Consider the following 24,287-nt stretch of genomic DNA (forward strand, 5'->3'; position numbering starts at 1 on the left):
TCTTTACAGAGGGTGGAGCCATCCAGGTGGGGAAGGATGTTCTTGGCAAACCCATGTTCAGATGAAGGACCCTGGGGGAGCTGCGCTGGGCACCTGCAGGGGTGGCTGCCCCCACTACCAGGTAGGGATTGCCACCCAGCTTTCAAGACGCTGTGTTTGAACAAAAATTCACAATGACAGTGTGGAGGAGGATATTGGAGGGGTTTCCACCAAAGGGGTAGCTCAAAGAGGGAAGTTGAATCTTGAGTTGTGAAACATGTGGGCTCTCTAGAGCAATAGGAAGGGCTGGCTCCTCCCGTGCACGTGCTCCAAACCATCTCCTCGTCTGCACTTTGAGCAGTATGTAGCACTGCAGGCTTCCATCTCTGGTTGTGGTCTTCAGACTTCACTACACTTATTAAAAATGGTGAGCAATTACCTGCATTTGCTCTGTGGGAGTTCTTTGTTATGGTGCGATCCTGTGTGCTCTCTTGACTTTAAATAAGGTTGGGTCAAGTCTTGATGAAGTTTATTTCTCTGAATATTTTACAGTATGTGGTGTATCACCTCAGTACCATTCGGTTGGGTCAAGCCTTGATGAAGTTTATTTCTCTGTGTATTTTGCAGTATGTGGTGTATCACCTCAGTACCATTCCTCACCCCTGCATAAACATGAGAAGGGAAAGAGACATATGCTTGTACCTGCACACGTGTATGCTGGAGTATTAGTCACTATATTGCTTTTCAGTTGTGTTGTGGATCAATCTCTGCTGTCCCCCACCTCTCAGAGTAACATGTGGGGCTCTGAGGATGGGAACACTGAACCTGCTACTGAATGTTGACTATGAGAGAGTTATCAGATGTGCAGCTGATTCATTAGAGCCAAAATAATGTTGCAGTACAGGTCCAAAACATTGCTCTCTGCGAAAGGCCAGCTTTGTGAAGGTCAGAGTGACATTCTTCCTCATGGGAAGCAATTCTGATGAAATTAATATTACAATTCATGTACCTTTAGAGGCCCTATTTTCATAGCAAAGATGGTGGCAACACGATTTTCCCATTGAACATCTAAGTTAGATGGAAGCAAGTTGATATCAAAGCCTACATTATTAATAACACTACCTACTCAGCCTTCATTTGAATAGGGGGTTATATACCAGCTGGGTTTTTTTTTTTTTCCTTCTTTTTCTTCCCTTGTGAATCTCAGGGGAAAAAAATCCAAAGAGACAAAGAAAATTTGAGACAGAAAATCCTGTGTGAACACACATATCTGCAACTTACACTGAGAAAAATTAAAAAGAAAAATTGTTGCCAGTTACTAACCAAAATCAGTGTACGGCCATCTTCAGAGGAAGAGAGGTCTTTCTTCTTTTGCTTTAAGTCACAAATGATCAGTCGGTGTCCCCATCTGTCACTGCTCAGCAACAGAATTCCTCACTTTGCAGGCCCATTTGGAGCTCCAGGGACACATAATGCTGTTAGAGAGTGGTAAGTGGTCCATATGACAGTGACAGTTTTCTCTTAAGAAGTACTTACCCATGTTAAATGATACAGATAGTTACAGCAGATTGCGTTGTGTTAATGTGGCTTTTGATATGCCCATTGATCAAACACAAATCGTGCTGCTACAGGTATCATCCTGAACTATTCTGACCAAAGCTGATGGAGATTTCCCCCCCGCCCCATCTTTCTCCCTCCGTGTTGGTTTTGTTTTTTTTTTTTTTTAAGATAGGGGAGGGGAGGGAGAAACGATCTTCTTTGATCTCCGATGAGGAAGGGAAAAAAAAGACTGTTCTGTTCAGGCTTTTGGCTAACACAACAAACAGTGTTTAAAATTTAACTTTGCTTAATTAATTAGTAATTCTGTTTAGTGCTGTCTGATCTTCATCCAAAAGGTATTTTGAAGCTTGAGAACTGAACATCAAAGTGTATTGGGTGAAGATGGTCAAGTAAGGCATTTAATCTGGCAGTTGCTGTTGATGAAATGCAGCCAGTTGGGGAACTAATTGGAAAAGGGAATCATAATCTGGCAAAATTCAGCAAACTCCCTCCCTTCAGCAAACTTGCTCCAACGAGAGTGTGAGAAATCTAGGTTTAGTGTTTAAGCATGCATGAGTTACACCCTAGCTCGCAGAGAGAGACCCTATTGTCCTTTGTAGCTGCATCTTTAGAACAAATCTTTTTTTTCGTAAGGAGATAGTAAAAAACTTTTCCCTCAAAACCCAACAGCCAAAAAAAAAAAAAGCGCCAGACCTAGAGAGAATCCAGTGATTCTGTGTCAAGGCTTGGAAATGTTCCTGCTTACATATGTCAAATTATTGGGGTTGGCAAAAGGAACTGAAGCTTTCAGGGAGTTGGTGCTGCACAGACCTTTAAGTTTGACTGGTTTTTATTCAGGAGGGAAAATGTCTGAACTTTTGAGCAAATTTCAGTTTAGCAATTCCCCAGTGTCCTAGTGTGACTTGTCAGTTAGAATCATTATCTGATGCCTGAATGATTAAAACATACTTTGTTTGTCTATTTTTGTTGGGTTTTTTTTTTTTTTGCAAGCCATCACATGGTCTGAGTCACTGCCCCTCTCTTCTGTGCCTGACTCTCTCCCCCTGGTCGGGTGCTGGCAGTAGGAATTGTGACATCAGGACATCAGGAATCTTTTTTTTTTTCCCCATTCCATGGTGTGGACCTGTAATTTGCATTCTCACCATCAACAGGAAACAGTGAAATAGAAGAACATGATTTCTCTCCATACTTTCAGGTTGAAATAACCCATCCCAGTACAAAGCACTACTAGTATAAAAAAAAAAAAAAGACGCCAGACCTAGAGAGAAACCAGTGATTCTGTGTCAAGGCTTGGAAATATTCCTGCTTACATATGTCAAATTATTGGGGTTGGCAAAAGGAACTGAAGCTTTCAGGGAGTTGGTGCTGCACAGACCTTTAAGTTTGACTGGTTTTTATTCAGGAGGGAAAATGTCTGAACTTTTGAGCAAATTTCAGTTTAGCAATTCCCCAGTGTCCTAGTGTGACTTGTCAGTTAGAATCATTATCTGATGCCTGAATGATTAAAACATACTTTGTTTGTCTATTTTTGTTGGGTTTTTTTTTTTTTGCAAGCCATCACATGGTCTGAGTCACTGCCCCTCTCTTCTGTGCCTGACTCTCTCCCCCTGGTCGGGTGCTGGCAGTAGGAATTGTGACATCAGGACATCAGGAATCTTTTTTTTTTTCCCCATTCCATGGTGTGGACCTGTAATTTGCATTCTCACCATCAACAGGAAACAGTGAAATAGAAGAACATGATTTCTCTCCATACTTTCAGGTTGAAATAACCCATCCCAGTACAAAGCACTACTAGTATGGTTCTTGGTTCTTGCTAAATTGGTTTTGACTTGTCCCACTGGACTTAAAATGGACAATTAATTTCCCTACAGTAAGTTTCAGAGAAGGCAGCTTGATCTTTGTTATTTTGAAGGGTGTGTCTAATTCATCAGCTTCAGCTTTCAGCCAGAGAAAGTTGAATACATGCTTTTGGCACTGACCCAGGACGAGCCTTTTTTTTTTTTTTCCTATGCTCTTATTCTGGTGGTGGTGGAACAGGAATGTTACTCCCTTCCTGGCCCGATTCTGCCCATGTTCATTTGCCACTGGAGAAGAGGACTTTCGCTTCAGCAAAGTTATCTCCACTGGGGATGTATTTCAATCAACTCCGTGGAATAAAACCAAAATATCTGCTTAATGGGGGTGATATTTCTTAATCCATGGCCTCCAGGAGAACTTAAAAGTGAAATCTGAATGTGAATGTAATTGTTAATTAAAGGATGACTCCTCAATTTGGACTTTGAAACAAACAGAGTTGTTATTGCTCTGGTTGTTGTCGTGCAGTCAGCAAAGAATGTCAGTTATGTTTGTCAAACCTGATTTGCAATGAAAAAAATGTTGACAGAACCAGATAATTTAGACATCAGAGACTTCAGGAAAAATAACACAGTTAATTCTCTTTCTATCCCTTTGGTCCTCGTGGTCTCTGATTTTTAAGTTCTGCTGTGTCTGCTAGATCTGTAAATTAGAAGTGAAACCCTTACCCTATTGACGTCAGTAGGAATTTTACTGCTGGGCTCGGTTGGACCAGCCCTTAGACACACAATTCCATGAGTCCCATATTGCTCCTGGAGTTCACTTTGAGCTGTTACAGAAGTGCTTATGACTTCACCTCCATGATATATCTCTGCATTTTTTAATTTTCCTTTTATCCTACTCCCCCACAAGTCTCAGGATATAGTGTGTGGTTTGTTGGTTTTCCCCCCATACAGATGATTCTGTCCTTTTGTTTCTAGTAGTAGTTTTAAAGAATTGCTGTGGAATCCAGGCTATCTGACTTGATGGGAAAGCTAATACTATTTCACTTCAAAGGGTTTGCTTTCATGTGTGCCAGATGCTGACTTCCATAGGTGGCATTTTTGTCAGTTCTCCAATTTTACCTTTACTCTGCTTTCTCTCAAAAATTACACCGTAAGGACCCTGACGCTACGATAATGGTAATGTCCAGTCATAATTTATCACATAATTTCTCCTATAGTTCTGCTTTCTGAGTTAAGGGCCTGGGATCCATCACATACCTTTTGGAATGGTTGTCATCCCAAAGGGGCTCTGAAGTAGTTCATCTCTAGCCTGAGTTCTCCTGACTGCTGGGCACATTTGGACACGGTGGCTGGAACTTAGACCTGAATGTTCATCAGAGTTGCATCCTTTTCTGTTTCTGGCCACATGATCCTCTTAATCCATCTGATTATAATGCTAAGTACAATTGAAAAGTAGAGTGAAACTGTCCTTACTTTGAGAAAGAAGCCCATTTGTTAGAGAGCGTGGTGCTTTGCTTGAATGAGCCTTTGAGAAATCTGAAATGACAAGCCACCTGAGCGAGGGTGAAAGTTTAAACAGTCACTTTTCAACCTGACTGCAGCTGTATTTTGGCGCTCTGTTTTTTCCCTGTATTCTCAGACACAGGATGGAGGTCGGTGAAGAATGGTTTGGATGTCTGAAGCTTAGTATTGTATGCTCGTTCAATCAGTTTTACATCATTTCTGGGATTTTTTTGATGATTCCTAAGGAAGAGTTGGAATTACTACCCCTTCTTTTCTTAGGAATGAATAAACCTCTGGAAAAAAAAAAGACCTAATTCTTCAGGGATGAGTCTTAATACCTTTAAACTGGTGTTCATTCTCTTTTTCTCTTCCTCCCCCACCTCAATTACGAGCAATTGGGTGGTAGTAATTAACAATCTTAGAGAGAAACATCTGCTAGTACACTTAAGCCAGTCAGTTTGTTTTTCATGAAAGAATGGTATTTCACAATTTTTCCAAGTTAATATTTTTCCTTTATTGTCTTTCCAATTTCAAATATTGTCCAGACGCATTTTTATAGTGTCTTAAGGTTATAGAAGTGAATACAAGGCCATTAATAATGAACAAGAAAAAAAGAACATCATAAAGAAAACATATGCAGTATTTCAATTCATGAAACATTCTGTAGGGAACATTGTTTTTGAGAGCATATGGTTATTCCCATGAGAAGCAATAAATATGCTTTCTTTTATTTTTTTCCCCTCCAGTTGTGGATTCCCACAAGAAGGGTAGGTTTCTCTGGGTACTTGTCTCTGTAGCGCGTTCTCTTTGTCAGGACTTGTTATCTGAGCGGGGAGGTAAGTGAGTATTCCTGCACAGATGATATATTGTACGTGGACCTATTTCTGATGGCCTGGACTTTGGAAACACAAGTCTATTAATTCCTTTGAGATAGCTATCTTGTCTGCTCTGCTTTAATATCATTGGCAGAGCTGAAAGGAAGTTCACATTGTGAATCTCTCTGAGCCTTGGCATGCGGCTCACGGGTGGATCTCTGTTTACAGGCTGCCAGTTTTAACTGTCCCGAGCAGACATTCTCATCTTATTTATAAGTAGGTTCAGCATGTGTTTGTATCCTTCATGAAATGGAGCCCGTGTCAATAGTCAAAACTAAGTATAGAAACAAGATACCACACGCTTGTACTTCTCTTCTCAGACAAAACAGTCGTACTCCAGCATGTATTTTTAAATGTTCATTGGGTTTGGGTAAGGCACATGAGGATATATGCACAGACACATTATTTGATCACTCGTAAATATTTTTTTAATACCTCCACATTCCCCTTTAAAGTTTCCTCATTTAGATTTCATTTTTCTTTGCTGAATGAAACTTGACATCAGGATGAGATCACCAGATTTCCCCATTTCATCTGAGCTCCAAAATGAGTAACTGATTTCAAAGGATAATTCCCCAGAGCAGCAAGGCCAATGAGTTCTTCAGATCAAAGGTCAGCGAAGCTCAAAGAGGATAATTTCTGGCATACAGTATTTAAACTCTCTCAAGGAGTGTACTGCAAGATGTATCCCCTCCTTCCCCAATAGTTGAACTCTTGTTTTTTGAGAAGACTAATTTGTCAGAGCACATTTTTTCCTCTGTTACATAAATTATACATTAAAGTGAAAGCTTCCTATCTGAACACACAAACTCTACATCCAGAAAGGTTATTAAACGTGCCACTGGAAGGGCTGTTCCTGAAACCAGAAGGTGACCCCCTGCCGTTCCTCTCTGCCACCCTGTGGGCTGGGGAGCCCTGGTGCTCCATTCCACGTGCCGGCAGCTTGCAGCACAGCGCAGGAGCGTGGTGATGGAAGGGAGGGAATGGTCTCGAAGACACTTCATTTTGACAGAAAAACCCCAAAAAACCACTGGGGCAGGGCACAGTCACCTTGTGCAGGTTCTGCTCCTCAGTGCTCTCAGCCCAATGTTGCTTGCCGTGCCAACGTCATGTGCGATGCTGTCCCTTAACAGCCAGAAGACCACTGGAGAAGTCTTTGGGCCATTATGTGCCTTCAGACATTGAAAAGGATGTGTGATAACAGGGGTGAATTTCTTTTTCAGTTGGTTTTCCACCGTTCCAGTGAGATGAGGGGTCATACCAACCCGGCTTTTATTTATTTCATGTTCCCTGGAGCAAGATTGCGAGGGATTGCAAAAGCTCTTCATAGAAATGTTTCTATCAGCTTGGTACAAACGAGCAACTCGAAATCTAGGGCCGTATTCAATAGCTATGAAGAACCAGTGTCAATGTGATGCTGCTTGTTACGAAGGCCCCCATTACCTTTTCATTTCTTGGTGATTTTAGAGTGAAACAACAAAGCTGGATGAAGGTAGACAACCAAGTAGTGTCTCTTGTTGTACGGGGGTCTTTTTGTGGCTTTAGCTTTGAACTTCCAGGAATACGGAGGTATTTATGGTATTTATGGACAGAGTATAAAGCAAATGGCCCGTCCTCAGATATACTTGAAATTTCTGTACTGTAAGTAGTATCTATTTTAATATATGCCTTCCTTATGATAAACACTGTACAAAACCATCCTAATAAACAGTTCCTGCTCATCTGGTAACACTGGGTTAAAAGGACAAGGGAAGAAACTGCCATGAAGTGAGGTACATCCTAGACAAGGGAAGAAACTGCCATGAAGTGAGGTTTCTCTTCCTTCAGCTGACCTTTCTGCTTAGTATATGTTTAGTGTAGGGAGTCCTGACATGGCTTCGAGTAGAAATCAAAGTGTATCAGTGTGTGAGTACGTGTATAATAACTCCGTGTCTACTTGCATTTGTACAATGCAAATTACGTGTGTATGATGGGAAGCTGGTGTTAGTATAACATCAAAACTGCAAATAAGTATCAAAGTCAGCAAATTCCGAAGGTTAGGATTCCTACCTCATTGACCCTTCCTTTCCTGCACATCCAGAATCTTTTCTAGTGTACCACAGTTTGGAAAAAAAAAAAAAAAAGGTAATAGAATAGTGTTAAAATTAAACAAAGAAATCAGACTAGAAAATGTGATATATTGCAGTGTGGCAATGTGAATGTTGTGGCAGAAATTGTAGCTTTTGAATTTTTGAGAGTATAAAGCTATGGTAAGGGTAGAATAATTTTATTTTTTAATTTTTTTTTAGCTAATTGTTCAATTTTAAATGTTAAAGAAAATGCTGACAGATGGCTAATATAATATCTTAATTTCTAGCATGTTAGTGACTTGCTTTCCTTGTAGAGTGCTTGGGAGGCCCCTCAGTAATGCTTGAACACCAGAAAAGCTACAGAGTAAATGCGGTTTGAAATGGGTCATCCTGAACTGGAGGGGATCAAGTCTCCTTTTTTGTAAGGAATCTGACTTTACTGAACTGGCACTTACATGAGATTTTACTTACAAAGGCATCCCCAAGAAATGACTCCTGCAGAGCATTAGGATAAAGGCTTTGGGTAAATGCAAATGCTGTAGTGCAAGAGAAAAAATGCTGACTTTAAGACACACATTCTTGGAATATCTTATATTTTTGGGGGAGTAGGCAGGATTACTGCTATGCCTGATGAAGTGTGGGTATAACATTGCTGGCAGAGGTATGTGGATGTATAAAAATTCATATCTAAAACATTTGAGGGTAGGGTTAAAAAATCTGTCTATTTTCATAATGAATATAGGATTCATTTTCTTCAGCTATAGGGTTACATCATGTGCAAGGCTGAGTGCCTCTGCAGGAGCCAAAGCACAGCTTTTAACTTCATGGCCATTTGTCTTTTAATCCACATGAGAAGTATATATATATCTCTGTTACATATCTGATACGTTTTATGAGATGTTGTGATATATATCTGAGAGATGTTAATATTGATTCTCTTTACAAGTGCTATTGGATTATGAAAGCGCAAATGTTTTAACTTGAAACTTAGGTAAAATATACTTTTTCATATGTACTTGCAAAAATGCAGTTTAACCTTTTTGGCAGGTATTTTTACCTTTTTGGAAGGTAGTCATGTTTGTGTATATTTGAAGAGTGAAATTGAAACAGAATGAGGACTTCCTTTCAGCTTCAGTACTTCATTCACTGCTGGTGAATGCAATGTGTTTTTGCAATATGTCACAAACTTTCAATATGTTGCAAAATTATTCAACTTATTTACAGTAACAGTTCTGCTGATTTATAGTCTCATAATACTGTGTTTGAACTTCCTGTGAGTAGTGATGTTTGTAGGAGAGGCTCTGTACCAAGAGCTGGTGGTAGATTGTCTGCAGAAATTATCCCAGATGTGTAGCGAACACAAAAGCAAATCAAGTATAATGATCCTCTCGTACAAGTTTGCTGAAATCAATTTCACCCTAAATATAAAGACAGATTTGCAAATATGAGACTGCTTTGACATTTCCTTATGAGCGTTTTTTCTTAAATATATTTTTCGCAGTGGCTTTGCCTCCAGAGAAGACAGATGGAATTTGCAGTGGAGATGAAAAGAAAGCAGAAAAAGAAAGTGACACACGCACAGGTTCCAAGAAGCAATTGAAATTTGAAGTAAGTTCTTTATGTTTTAAAGTTTCACTCTGCTGACATAATTATGGTAGAAAAATAACCTATGGACCAAGTAGTGCCCTCTGATGCATGTGTATAGCTCCCAACAATTGTAGGGGGTCTAGGAGGGAGCAGAACTGGCACAAGCCAGTCTCTGGCTATTGGTGCTCCCTATGAGGTGATTAGTGAGATTCTCCCAACAAATAGCTCCCAACAATTGTAGGGGGTCTAGGAGGGAGCAGAACTGGCACAAGCCAGTCTCTGGCTATTGGTGCTCCCTATGAGGTGATTAGTGAGATTTATTTCCAGGTTTGGAGAAGGTCAAATGATGATCATTCCTCTGTAGGATCTGAAATCTATAGTAGGAGGAGGCATTTGGTTTAACCCTTTATCTGTGATCCTTTCGTTAGTAATTTATTATGCCAGCTATCAATCAATGTTATCAAATCTTGAGATGCACTTCCATGGACTATTGCAGTTGGTTAAATCTACCTAGTGTAAAAGTGTTTGTGAAAGCTTCCATAACCATCAGTCTGCTCTGCCTGGGCCTCCAAAGTGAAATAACCCTGACCTGCTACACGGGAAATCCATAAGATCACATGGCAGGAGGAGAAGAATCCTGGAGGGCAATGAGTCTGATGGTCTGTTTCCTTCTAGACTTACAAACATCATAAAACTGCCAGACATTGTGTGTTGTTGGCAGGTTTTGTTTATGTAGGGAGTGATTTAATAAATGTGAGTATTGAAACATGCTGTCATCCAGCTAGAGGGTTGTCTGTCTTGGTGAGGAGGAAGATACTCCGGTACCGGCAAGAAACGGCACGAATTTTCATCTCTCTGCACTCCAGCAGATGTGGCAAACTTCTCCCTTTCAGTGCTGTCAGCCTGTCACAGTAATGAGCTTTGCGTTCCTCAATTGTTATTTAAAAGCCCATGCAGCCACCTTGCAGCATGGCTCCAGCGTTTGTTTCCTTCTCTAGAGCAGATTTACTAGTCTAGTATGATTTATTTTTTACTGTTTGGAGGCTGATTAAAAGGAGGTAGCTTCCCCATCGGCAGCGGAGGTGTTGCTAGGTGCTTGGGTGCCTTCTTGTGGGGGGGAGGTGACTTTTCCTGCCTATTAATTTTTGTTGCCCAGCGATACCTCTTTTTTTCTGGGCACATTTTATATTCTACCTTGAGTAGCAGGCATTTGCAGGCAGGAAAGGGATGATAAATTGCAATTAACGGTGCCTTGATATTTGAACGTTGGAGGACACCTGTCAACATGGCTGGTGCCAGAGGAGCTGGAGCTCCACGGTCCCAGCAAAGGCTGTGTTTGTTCCCAAGTAGTTCTTGGCATGCCATAAAGGTTAGCACTTGGTACTAGGCTCCATGACTAATGCAGGGAAGGTTGCCATGGCTCTTAACTAAGCAGAGCACATCCTCACATAAAGATGTTGTGTTAGGCAGTGGGGACAGGGAAGTATTAATATGTGGCAAGAAACCAAGTATTGATATTTTTCCCCTTGTTCTACAAATGAAAGTTTTCCAGCGATGTAAGCTAGGGGCTAAGAGGCTGGTAAATGCTTCAAAGGTATAAAAGAATCAGCAATGCAAGCGTTGAGACACGAGGGCTAAATCTGAGGTGGATGTGATTTGGCTTTTAAGGTGCCGGGAATGTTTATGTAACGTGAGACTGTGTTTCCACAGTCGAGTGTGGGGCACTTGGCAGCGCTCAGCCGGGCTCCTTACAACGGGGAGCAGCCTGCCTTTGAACTCAGCAGGGGACGGGGGGACCGGGAACTGCTGTAGGGAATTGGTTTCAAGTCAGAAGATCAACCAGGTATTTTGAGCTCTATCATGCCGAAGCTATTTGGAGCTGTTTATTTTACTTGCATACGGTGGCTTTCATTTTAATTGCACTGTAACTCTTCTGGTTTGCCTTGTCGCGGCTCTGGATAATTTTGATTGCGCAGGTCTTGAGAGAAAGCAAATGATTTGCACCCAGGTGACTGGAGTCAGTCAAAGTGCATCCTTTGTTCCTGACTGAAGTCTTGGGTTTGGTTTGAGAATGTGTGGGTTTTTTTTTTTTCCCTTTGACAAATTGGTTCTTCCAGGCTTTGCACAGATCACACTCTCACTAACAAAAGCGCAGTTAAAATAAGGACCGGGCACTACTCCCTCCCGGGTCGTTCTTACCCCCCAGCTCGGAGGCAGGCTCCCTTCCAGGAGCTGCAGTGGCACGATGCTGGACCACACTAACTCTGACAACCTTTGGGTATCAAATATCTGTGTCAAGGACAGGTCTGGCTGGTGGGGATTTGTGCCATATGTCCACTTTGTATTAATGACCCCTCCTGGCACTCTGGTGTCCCGCCTCGCTCTGTGAGTCTATTTCTGTTACCTTTCTCTTCCCCAGTTAAGCAGAGTTTTCTTTCCCACTTTTATAGTGGGAAATCTTACTATATTTCAAGAGCTTCAGGGAGTAGTTTCCTTGTACCTTTCTGTGTTTTCTACAAGGAAGTAGAAAGCATCTCGCAGATTGCCCGAGGTCTAGCCCAAGGGAGTTAGGATTATGGTGTGGTTGTGATGAGACTCCTTCAGTGTGGTGGACACAGGCCTCCCCGGGATGTATCCTGAAGGCTTCCTCCCACCAGGGAAGGAGGAAGGAAGAAAGCAAGCAGCCTCCTTCTACAGAGAGTCTCCTCTGCAAACAGGCCTTTTGCTTTAGGTAATCAGCTGCTCTTTGCATGTTTCTTAGGAATTGCAGTGTGATGTGTCTGTAGAGGAAGATAACAGGCAAGAATGGACCTTCACTCTGTATGACTTTGATAACAACGGAAGAGTCACACGTGAGGTAAGCAAAGTCCAGCTGCCCCTTTGTGTGCAGCGTTTGCTAACAAGAGACGTGTTTTATAACAGGAACATTTTTTCTTCTATGAAATAGAGGTGTCCTGCCAACTTAAACAGCAGTTTCCATGGACCCTTCCCTCCTAGAAACAATCCCACCAGTAGTTTACTGTTTTCAGATGTACTGTACCACTTTTTAAGCTGGTTGTTGTTTAATATCTGGGATTAGCCTTTAAAAAATAGTACTGGCGTTTGAGGAGGAAAAATATCTGAAACAACTGAACAACTAAACACATTGTCAAAATAAACCCCTGCAAATGTATATTGTTCTGGCTCCTATCCTGCTTTTCAGAGTTAAGCTAACCAAATAGCAAGGTTGCTTTCTGACATTCTTTCCAGTAGGACTAACTATACTGTTCTGTTGTTTTCGTGAATATTGGGCTGATCTCTGCCTTCTCCCTCCAAGTATAAATAGCACTGATAATACTTGCTGGATGGCCATAGCGAATGGCTGTCAGAGCATACCCAGGTGCCAGTTCTGTTATCAGGATCTCTTCAAGTCATAGTTCCTGTGCAAATAAGAAGCCAAATAAGAGGATGTATAGATTACGGTCCTTTTTCAGAATTATTTCTATCCGAATTGAATGATACTTCTTCTAGAAGAATGTCTTTTACTGATACTTACTGCAATGTGCTGTCATTGATTTCTTGTGTGTGTGTGTGGTGTGTTTACTGCCTCCCATGCCTTCAGATAATCAGCTGAAAATTGACAGTTTTTGTCTCTTTTTGCTCTTCTGCTGGTGTCTGTGAAAATTACTAAGAATTGATTGAAAGGAATAGAGTAAAGACTGAAAGGGTAGTGGCCTTATATACCAAAGGAGGGCAGAAATTTTTCATACTGAAGCAAATCTCTTTTGATATTTATGAACAAATTGCCAAATGTGGTGGTTGTTCAAGGTTTTTAACATGTATATGAAGATCATTCCTGAGCTTTTTTTATTGTCTCTACTCTGATAGTGCTTAGAATAGTCAAATGAAATCTGTGCTCTTCATGTAGGAGGATAAGCAGATGGCCAAGTCCAGAGTTTCAAACGGGACAATGAGATGTAGAGGGAGAGGGCAAGGAGAACGGGGGGTGGGGAAGTACTATTGTATTTGTTAATGTATGGGGAACAGCGACCAGAAAAATGAAATAACTTGCCTGAAGTCTCACAAGAACCTAGTGGCAGATTGAACCCAGATCGTTTGAGAGACCCGGGGCTAAGTCTTCATTACAAGATTATCGTGACTCTTAAAGAATAGGGGAAAAGCACACAAAACCCAGACCCACACACATGGGTGTCCTTTACATCCAGGCATGGAATTCCCATTAATGTCAGTGGGAGTTCCATGTGCTGAACATAACGAGAATATGCTTTTAAGTATGTATACAATAATTATTTGTGATTATGTGGTACACCAAAGAGCTTAATTTGACCGTGCTTAGAGAATATGTTACAGCCAAATTCTACCTCTCCCCGCTACAAGAGCAGACTGCAGCTTAACTGAAACCAAATCTGTGCAGGGATTGAAAATTATACTGCTCTGAGGTCTGGAGGTTGCTATATTCGGGCTTGAACCTCTGCCAAAAAAAATTCTTTTAACCAAGGGGCCAAATAGGTTGATAATTTTCAACTCTTTACATGGGACCAAAGATAGAAACAAATGGTGTGCACCATTGCAGAGCTTCCCAGCTACGTTACACACTTCTTTCGCAGGCTGCTCCAGTGCCATTTGTACAATCCATCTTGTTGGTTGTCTTCTGCTGAATCCAGATGCAATTTAAGAGTTGTTTGTGCCAGAATGACTAATGATAGATAATCTCATAGATAATCTTGGCCACAAAAGAGGAATTTCAGTCTCTTCATATGACACACAATTTCTTGTTCTATCAGCCCCTGAGAGACTGACAGTAAACGTAGTGGGTTTGATAGTGCCCTTTGTTAAGCAGCTCTGCTCCTGGTCCAGCAAAGGAGGTAATGATGGTGAATGTTAAACGTGTGAATAGCTTCAATTAAAATAAATGGAACACATGCTTTGAGTTAAAAGTATGTGAAGCACATCCCTGGCTCAGGGACAGAAGGGCCAGTCTGAGGAAGAGGGCTGATCTGTACCAGTGCCATTTAGTGAGCTGATGAAAATGCTTTGAGAACTGGTCAGCTTTTCTAAACAAAGGTCCAGTGTTCTTGTGAGAAAAGCTCAGTGTGGACCTTTTCTCCTTCTTTGAAAATTTCGCTTTAATGTCTCCTGGATTTATAGCTGGATTTAACAGACAGATGAAGTTTCTTAAGTCAGATTTCTATCTGTAGGCCTTAAGGTGCTTTACAAAAAGAAGTCAGCCTTATCATTCTTGTTTTTTATGTTGGAAAAGTGAGACACTGGAAAAGGAAGTGATTTGCTCACCCACATCCATTTCATTTGATTCAAAGTCCTCGTGTTTAAAGCATTGGACTTCAAGTCCAGAGAGTTTCCAAAGGAATACAGAGTGTTAAATGAAGTTTGTAAGAGACATGTAGGTGGGGTGCAATTTTACAAGTGGACAAAATGTTTTTTTCATTAGAATGTTTCAAAATTGTAAATAAGATACGGATTTAGTTACTGGATAAAATTTCCCTTGGATTTTACACAATGACAGATCACCACAAGAGCATTCAAATTCCATCTTAGTGAAATTTCTTCTGGATCTTAACAACATCTTCAGAACTTAATACCGCTTTGATTTCCTCCTGGAGTCTGTACGACTTATTCCGTAGTCCTTGTAATTAGAAATTCAGATCTAGTCATGCTTCTTGAAGAGATACGCCCATTATGAAAGCATAATTATTGGGATGGCAAATTATAAAATTAGCATTGCTCTATGTTATTGAACTGCTACTTTTTCTGTCATAGAAGGCGACCATTTTTCAGTCCTTTTGGTGTAGCAGGAGATAACTTTTCCTGCTCTAATATGTATATTACAAAACTTGGCTAATAACGTTTCCCTTCATTCCATAAGCCATAAGAGGACAATTCATTACGTACTGCAGGCCTTTTTAGAACTGACAGCTGCACTGTAATTATCTTCACACGGATATTTGTAATCAGACTTGAAACTTGGATAATTGAACTAATGTGTTTTGATCCACGAGGTTTTATATTGAACTCTCTGAATGTAATTATACTTCATAAACACTAGCCTTTTTTTTTTTTTCCTCAATCAGTTCTTTCTTGGAAAATTGAGTTTCTTTGGTGAGCGACTGCACAGGAATAAGCACACAAGGAAGTTGCTTGTCAGGAGTAAAGAAAGGGAATTTCTTCTAGACTAGTTTTTGAGTAGATAGCAAGTGAAGTTCCTTTCAGGTTCCAAATAAGAATGATTCAAAAACGTATGTGATCAAACAAAGCTGATGTTGCAATAAAAACATCCTGCTGTATGTAAAAATCAGACTACAAACAAAGTACAAATAAGACATTTGTATTTTTCTTTTTCTGAGGGAAAGGTAATGAACTGGTATTGATGTTTCTCTTCATGCATTTTTAATGCTCAAAATGTTCTTTGTATCTTACATTAAATACCCAATTTCTCCTCTTATGTTTCTTTTTTTTTTTAGCTTCCCTTTTTAGTTATTTTTGCTCATATCCTGAGTAATGGGGGAGAAGGTTTGAGGTTATTTCTGTATTTGGAATTCAGCACCAGATCTTTATCTTGGGGAAGGACACTGGCTTTTCTGGGGCTACTGGTTATCAGCCTGATCCTTATCTTGAAACGTGCTGGTTTTCCCTGTGTCTGTCAGCATTGTATTAATGTTGCATATGATGAACATTAGAAGCAGCATGATATAGATACAGAAGCAGCAATGGAACCAACAGATAGAGGAGTAGTGTCTGTATCAGAGGGCCATCATTTCAGCCATTAGATTTGGTGGATTTGTGCCAGAGAGAAATATTAGGAGAAAATATGAGTTTCTCTTTTGGTTTTAAGGGAAGCCAAAGACATGTCTCGCAGACAAGTTACAAAGAATCACACTGAATGTTTTCTTTCAGTGTTATTAAATTCAGGAGAGGGGTTTTTTTTATTTCTTTTATTGTCATTGTTGTGTCGTTTGAGTTTTTTTGTTTGATTGGGTGGGTTTTTGGGTGGTGTTTTTTTTCTTGGTCTTTTTGTGCAAATGTCTCATTTTGTTAAATTAATTCCACTGGAAAAGCCTCTTCATTTCCTTTACAGAGTCTCTAGTTTGCTAACTAGTCCTTGGATGATAAGCTATGCTAATAATGGAAAAGTAGGGTCATCCCTCTACCACTAATGTTCCTTAGAAGTAAAAAATTGATACCTGTAATAGGAACTTTCTGAGTCACATGAGCTCTGTAAGGAATGAAGAATACTGCAGTGTCATTTGTTCTTCTTTTTTGCAGACCCATTGGTTTCTCTGAATGTTTTAAATTCCTGCTAATCTCCTACTGGAGATCTGTAAAGTATTCTGCGGGTAGACGTGTGAGCGCAGCGTCCGTGTGTGGCCTTAACTGTTTGCTTTTCAGTATTTCTAATGCAAGTATTTCTGGCAATCCATTAAAGTTGCTCTTTTTAATATACTTTGTTGTATTAGCTGCTTGATAAAATAGGATGTGAAAAACATACAGATTAACACTGTTAAATCCTTCAGCCCTGGAAAAACCAACTGTAGCCTTCAATAAGCAAGGCACAAATAAATCTGGGTATGGCATGTGCTGGCTGTTTGGATACTACCCAGCAAGCATTTGTTTTCCTCTTTGAGGAAAAATGTCATAGTTTCAGTTCTCTTGCTTGATTAAAGTAGCTATCCCAGCAGGAATTCTGCACGCTAGAAGCCCTTCAGAAGTTAGGTAGATTCCTGCAGCCTGTTTCCCCTCTAAATATAATCCATTTGCTGGAAAGGAGAGAATTTATTATTTTTTTTTAATCCTCTTTACCCATTTAATATATTAATTTAAAAATCCACAATGATTTTTAACTAGAAATGGTTTAAAAGTACATTTTGGTAAAAACAAAACAACAAGCAAATTATATTTTCGGAAAAAGGGGAAACACTGAAAAATACGTTATTGTATATTTTTCATGTAAAAAGGGAGGAAATTTGAGAAATGTGGGATGAAACTTTTTGTGTGGGAAAAGCTGAGCAGTTTTAAGCAAAGGAGTTGCAAAATTATGTGAGTAGTAAAAATCGTAACCCATTGTGCAGAAAAGTTAGATTTTTTGGTAGGTGGTCTCTGAGACATGCTCTGCTGGTTGGTGTACCAGAAGAGAGGAAAGTGCCACTAGCTTTTATTCTTGATCTTTGACGCTAAATTTGTGGAGGAGTGTGAAATGCACAAGCTGGTGTGTAGAAGGTGAAGCCGTGTCAATGGTTTTAGGCAGTTCTTTAAGGACTTTAAATGCAGACAATGTTCAGTGGGGCAGCTTTCAAGCGGGACATAATTTACCTCAGTCTCCTGGCAGGCTACTAGAAGATGAACATTCTTTTGGGGGTAAATACAGACATAACCATAAAATAAAAATTTTGTAACGTAAATTTTCATGGTCTGGTGCTACTAATTTGACAAGAAGCCATTCCTGGTTTAGCTGCTAAAAAAGGGCTATGAGAAGGTAGTTTTAGTCACCATTCAAAAGTCATTGGTGAAGACCACTCCCACCAGGTCAGGGCCTTGGGAATGTGTCCATTCCCACCAGGTCAGGGCCTTGGGAATGTGTATGTTGTAGTTGTGAAGCAGTAACTGGAAGGCACCAGGAGGTCCAGGCTGCTGGTACCTACTTGCCCTTGGTAGATGAGAGAGTAGCGAATGACCCAAGCAGGCTTGTTTGACCAAATCAGAACTGTCAGTTTGCTTGAATTTCCAACCCCGAATTAAGACCACAAGTAAATGAATCCTATAATACAGATGTTGTTGTCGGTATTTAAAAGATCAGCCTGAGCATTAAGCGGTTACTTATGGATATCCCTAACCTCGATCTTGGGATAGATCCAGTCTGACGACCACGTTCGTTCCCTGCCAGAAGGCAAAGAGGTTCAGTTTGCTGTGGAGGAAGTTGGGATTAAACATGCACTGAAATGCCCAAGCAGCAGAGCGTAAGGCCAAAAGGTGTCTTGATACCTCTGCGCAGCCTCTGAAACTGTCTGGAGCCTAGACATTAATTTGGGTTAATTTGGGCCTGTTTGGCTGAGAGATGGGGATTGTCCTGATGTGATATGTGAGTGCACGTATTTCCGACTTGCCAAGTATGTGTCACACACAGATTGCATCTGGCCTTCCTTCACAGCATTTCAGGGTATTTCTCAAACTGCTGAGTCAAGAAGCTCGTTGAGGAAGACCCTTAGAGAGCAGAAGGCCCTGAGCGTATCCCAGTTAGACCTCACCACTGAGAAAAACTCATGCAAAAGGACAGCGGGAGTAAAGACTTATTGTCTTTGCCAATTGAAGTTAATATAGATGAGATGATCAGCTTGTGCAAACACCTGGCTTAGCTGAAAACAAGGAAGGGGGACAGATTATTGTGAATGAAAGAGTTGATGATAACCTCTTGCTAGTAGCCTTGTGTGGAAAGATGCCATGTGGGCTAACCACCACTTGAAAGTTGATAACCTCTTGCTAGTAGCCTTGTGTGGAAAGGTGCCATGTGGGCTAACCACCACTTGATAAGGAACCTATGGGAGAGGCTCCATTCACCAAAGTGCTGAGCGTACAAGGCCCTATTAAGAATACAGATGGTGCTGAAGTGTCCTGCTGAATGGGAAGGTTTGGGTTATCGAGGTGCAGGATGATAGCACAAGGGTGCTAGAATGTAATTTATGGAGGGTGTATAAAGCAACAGATAGGTTTTGTTTGGTGGTTTGTTTAGAAAGATGCCATGTGGGCTAACCACCACTTGATAAGGAACCTATGGGAGAGGCTCCATTCACCAAAGTGCTGAGCGTACAAGGCCCTATTAAGAATACAGATGGTGCTGAAGTGTCCTGCTGAATGGGAAGGTTTGGGTTATCGAGGTGCAGGATGATAGCACAAGGGTGCTAGAATGTAATTTATGGAGGGTGTATAAAGCAACAGATAGGTTTTGTTTGGTGGTTTGTTTATGTTATTGCTTGGTTAGGTTTTTCTCATAGACGAAATAAAAATCCAGCCCTTCAAGCTGGCTGTCAGAAATGTCTGTGTCTATTTGGAGATCTGGATAGGTTTCAAATTAGAGCAGAAGTGTGAGAACTGAAATGTATTAAAGAAAGAGCTGCAAGGTGTCCACCAGATTGTCACAGAGTGTCTCCCTCACTCAAGCTTTAGACACTGGTTCTTGTCCAAAGGATGGAAAGCAGCTACTGACACGGTAGTAACAGCCCATATATGTTTCAACTCTTGTGGCAGTGGTAGAAAAAAATATTTCAGTGGGGAATTAAAGGAGAGACTGCAAATTCGGCTTTTTTTTAATAAATGTATTGTCTTGAACTCACAAGTCTGGAGCAATGCTACTGAGTTAAAGAAAGAGCTGCAAGGTGTCCACCAGATTGTCACAGAGTGTCTCCCTCACTCAAGCTTTAGACACTGGTTCGTAAAGAAAGAGCTGCGAGGTGTCCACCAGATTGTCACTGAGCAGTCTCTCCCTCACTCAAGCTTTAGACACTGGTTCTTGTCCAAAGGACATATATGTTTCAACTCTTGTGGCAGTGGCAGAAAAGAATATTTCAGTGAGGAATTAAAGGAGAGACTGCAAATTCGGCTTTTTTTTAATAAATGTATTGTCTTGAACTCACAAGTCTGGAGCAATGCTACTGAGTGCAGAAACGTGAGACAGGGTACATGATAAGACCCTCTAGATTTAGTTACTCGTTCTGCCTGTTGAGCTGGAAAATCATCTACTGTCCTCGCCATAAGATCAGTATTGCCCTAAATTCAGTGTGGGTAGAAATTAGTATTTCTGTGTCACCTTTAAAGCTGGTTAGATAATGAGGACTGTGTAGTATATTGAGTACTGAAGTAGTACTGAGTGCAGAAACGTGAGACAGGGTACATGATAAGACCCTCTAGATTTAGTCATATATGTTTCAACTCTTGTGGCAGTGGCAGAAAAGAATATTTCAGTGAGGAATTAAAGGAGAGACTGCAAATTCGGCTTTGGAAAGCAGCTACTGACACGGTAGTAACAGCCCATATATGTTTCAACTCTTGTGGCAGTGGTAGAAAAAAATATTTCAGTGGGGAATTAAAGGAGAGACTGCAAATTCGGCTTTTTTTTAATAAATGTATTGTCTTGAACTCACAAGTCTGGAGCAATGCTGCCGAGTGCAGAAACATGAGAGAGGGTACATGATAAGACCCTCTAGATTTAGTTACTCGTTCTGCCTGTTGAGCTGGAAAATCATCTACTGTCCTCGCCATAAGATCAGTATTGCCCCAAATTCAGTGTGGGTAGAAATTAGTATTTCTGTGTCACCTTTAAAGCTGGTTAGATAATGAGGACTGTGTAGTATATTGAGTACTGAAGTACTGGGACCCATTAAGGCTTACTAAACTTCAAGCTGCTGTTGTTAAGGGCAAAGGAAAAATTGTGGAGGTTTTGAATGGACCCATTAAGGCTTACTAAACTTCAAACTGCTGTTGTTACGGGCAAAGGAAAAATTGTGGAGGTTTTGAATTTTTATAGACCCAACTCTTAATCCTCAGACCCAGTTAGACTTAACAAAGCATAATTTAGATATTTCCTTTGTGCCTGCTGGCATTTGGAAAGCGCTCGGGTACCACGATAGATCAAGGAATAGGAGGACCAGCATGGAGGAATTCTCAGGTATATGTTGAATGGGATCTTTATAGCCTGCAAGGACCCATATACTTTGGCCTTAGGTTGGTGCCCAGGATCAATTTGGGTGAAATCCCTTCAGGAAAAAGCAGCGAGCTAAGAGATCTCCTTTTCATCCTGGCCGTTTAAGGCAGTACCCTATTTGAGCCTGGCTGGATGAGATCAACCTGAGAGACCTTTGAGCATCACCAGCTACTAAACAGTGTTTGGAAAAGATTAGCTTATTGAATTTGGCTGCTGTTCTTTCTGATATAGCCAGACATGGGAGCATTTGTTCACGTCCCATCGCCTTCAAAGAGATGTGTGAAGAATGTTCTGTAATAGGCCTGACTGGATAATCTCTGCTGTTCAAAATTGTAAATTTAAAACTGGTTTGAATTTTGCAAAATAAGCTAGACCCCGATATGCATATGGTAGAGTGACATTCAGATGTCATTTCTTTCCAGACCGGGGGTTTACAGTTCTGCCACTTCTCTTACTGGTTTTCCTCTTTATAATCAACCATTTAACTACCTCAAGAAAAAAACCCAAGAAGTAGTAGGAGTGTAATGTCCAAGATTTTCTTCAATTACTTTATTTGGTTTGGTCATGTGAACACAATTTTTAGTGGAGCATGAATGGTTCTCCCTGGGTTCTATTGAAACCAAAGAAAGGAAAAAGCAGAACACAACTCTGCTGATTCACAGTTTGGGAACCTCAATACCTTGTGCTTTTATTATTGCTTTGATATGATTTACCCCTTTTCATAAATCTTATGCCATTTGATGAGGAAGAACATGGATGTAATTAAATCATTCCCTTCTGTGTCTGTGAGTTACACTAGAGTCTATATTAATGAAAATGGGGGTTAACAGAAAAGAGAAATGAACCCTTTCTTGTAAGGTCCTGTGCAAGTTCTGCTCTTTTAAATTCCGTGATTTCTGAGGATATTTCAGCATTTAATAGTCCCAAGTCTAAAATAGTTATAAGTATCAAAGCTGTAGGTTTCATACCATTTTCACAATAGCATGTCTTTTTGTGTTTCAATCCAACTGTAGGATATTACCAGCTTGCTTCATACCATCTATGAGGTAGTTGACGCATCAGTAAACCACTCTCCTAGTTCCAGCAAAACTCTGCGAGTGAAACTTACTGTGGCACCAGATGGCAGCCAGAAGAAGAAGAGCATCTTATTAAATCACACTGGTAAGGATGTGCAATCAGCCATTGGAAAAAGTACAAAAAAATTCAAGAACCCCTTAAAAATCCTTCTTTGTATTTTGTTAATATAAATAAATATATGCTTAAAGGCAAATAATTATGTGGGTATGTAAAACCCCGTGAATCTGTTTTAAGATCTCAGGTGCAAAATTGCCTGCCCTCCTTTCAGTGTCTCTTGAGCAAATTAGGGTTCCCTCTCCTGATTGATTGATTCCTCTTGGCAGCAGCAATAACCCATATGTTGTGTAATTGCCTTTGTGTACTGCAGGGCAGATTTAAGGCCTTTTTGACTTGTACCACTTTAACTCTGCTGATATTACAGTGCCTGGTTTGTGTGGAAACAGATGTAGTGGTATAAAATGTTTTTTGCAAGTGCATAGCTATCACTGCTGCTGGATAAGAACAGACAATTAAGCATAAAGTAACCTTTATGAATGTATGCATAAAAAGTGCACATTTTTCTGTACTGGCAGGGTCTGCCATTATAAAATGGATTAACCTTATATTCAATCTAATCATAGTTATATCAGCATAATTACTTAAGTAGATAAAGTAGTACTAAATTAAAATACTTTAAAGTATTTTTAAAAGTATAAAAGTAATACTTGAGTGGAAAATGTGGGCACCTTATCCAAAAGGAGAGCCCCCTTACCTCAGTTTTAATATATACACCCAGTCAGTCAGATGCAGACACGACCAAATCTGCGCTGCTGGGGAGCTGTGTGATGCATTAGGACAGCATCGTGCTCCAAACTCCCCAGCCCTGCTGAGGGACAAGCATAGCAGTGCCAATGGGGCTCCATTTAACTCCTCACATGGCTTGAAGCCTGACCCTGACTCATGTCCTGCAGTCAAGGTTATGGCTGCCCAAATTCTGTCGTGCGGACAAAAGCGCTCTGGAGAAGGTTACACGCAACGATACATTACATCTTGATCCCACCGACAAGAAAAAGAATGTGTTTGCAGTGTAGCATGTTAGTTATGCTGATGAGCTGGGACAGTAATGTGAGAATAATGTACTTTCTCTTGTTGGCAGATTTGCAGAGTGCCAGGCATAGAGCTGAGAGCAAGGCTAATGAAGAGGCAAGAAGCTCTGAGAAGAAGCAACGAGCTTCTCTCAGGTAAGGGGAAAGAAGCCCATCTCCTGACAGGCCCTGAGGAAGCCTCAACCACTGATTTCTTGTCTGCTCACTTGCTTTATTTTAAAAAAATATGTTGAAATAGAGGAATTACAAGATTTTTCACTGTGGAACCACCAGCAGATTCCATGGGTGGATACTTTGTATGTTAAAACAAAAACCAAAAAACCAAATCTGTAGCACACATTACTCAAATTTTCTTCTTCTGTTCACTCTTTGGAGGACACGCAGTGTCTTTTTACATGCCATCTGCAAATATTGTACCTACTGGTGAAGTTTATAACACAGCCTTTTGGCTAAAAACATCCTAAAACCTGTTCAGCTTCATAGAGTTCCTGCCTTTCTCTGTCTTCCTTCTTGCCCATGTTTTTCACTGGCAAACTCAAGCTTTATTGACTTGTTTACCAGCCAGACCTGCTTCTCCATACGGCCTCTGCTCCTAAAGGAAGCAGCTTGGAGGTGGCACTGGCTCCAGTAGCTAGAGCGAGGAGGAAAGCAGCAATCAGCTCTACAGAATAAGCAACAAACAAGAGCTTCCAACAGCCTGCCTGCCCCGTGCTCAGTTCTGCTGAGGTGGCTCAACTCCACTTAGAAAGCGTGTCTGTACATTTGGTAGGAGAAGTAAATTCACCTCTTCCTTACCTCTCAGTGAATTAGCAGAAGAGCTGTCTCCTCTGGCTGCCACCTGCCAGAAACCAAGCTTCCCCGCTGCCACGTCAGCTTTGGGGCAACTTCTCCCCTTAAAGAATTAGTCATTCAGTTCTACACCTGTAGGAATTAGCCTGCTTGCTTACAACCAATGTATTTAATGTAATCTTGCAGGAAAATAGGGACAATTTGATCTGTCTTTCTTTCTTTTTTTCTTCATAAGTCTCAGAATACATTTCATCACT

General features: G+C 40.7%; 1 protein-coding gene across 2 annotated transcripts in view; it reads left to right on the top strand.

Moving 5' to 3' along the window:
- NKD1 (naked cuticle homolog 1 (Drosophila)) overlaps nt 1-24,287 on the top strand; it is a 112,324-nt gene that overhangs the window by 82,536 nt on the left and 5,501 nt on the right. The window contains exons 6-9 of one of the 2 annotated variants that reach the window (XM_014942189.1): nt 9,287-9,393; nt 12,134-12,229; nt 22,093-22,240; nt 23,292-23,376. In XM_014942189.1, the coding sequence (XP_014797675.1) occupies nt 9,287-9,393; nt 12,134-12,229; nt 22,093-22,240; nt 23,292-23,376 (436 nt within the window). The remainder of the gene's footprint in view (nt 1-9,286; nt 9,394-12,133; nt 12,230-22,092; nt 22,241-23,291; nt 23,377-24,287) is intronic. The other variant, XM_014942190.1, reaches the window with a different exon arrangement.

Source organism: Calidris pugnax, unplaced genomic scaffold, assembly GCF_001431845.1.
Source record: "Calidris pugnax isolate Ruff unplaced genomic scaffold, ASM143184v1 scaffold28, whole genome shotgun sequence".
Classification (NCBI taxonomy): Eukaryota; Metazoa; Chordata; class Aves; order Charadriiformes; family Scolopacidae; genus Calidris; species Calidris pugnax.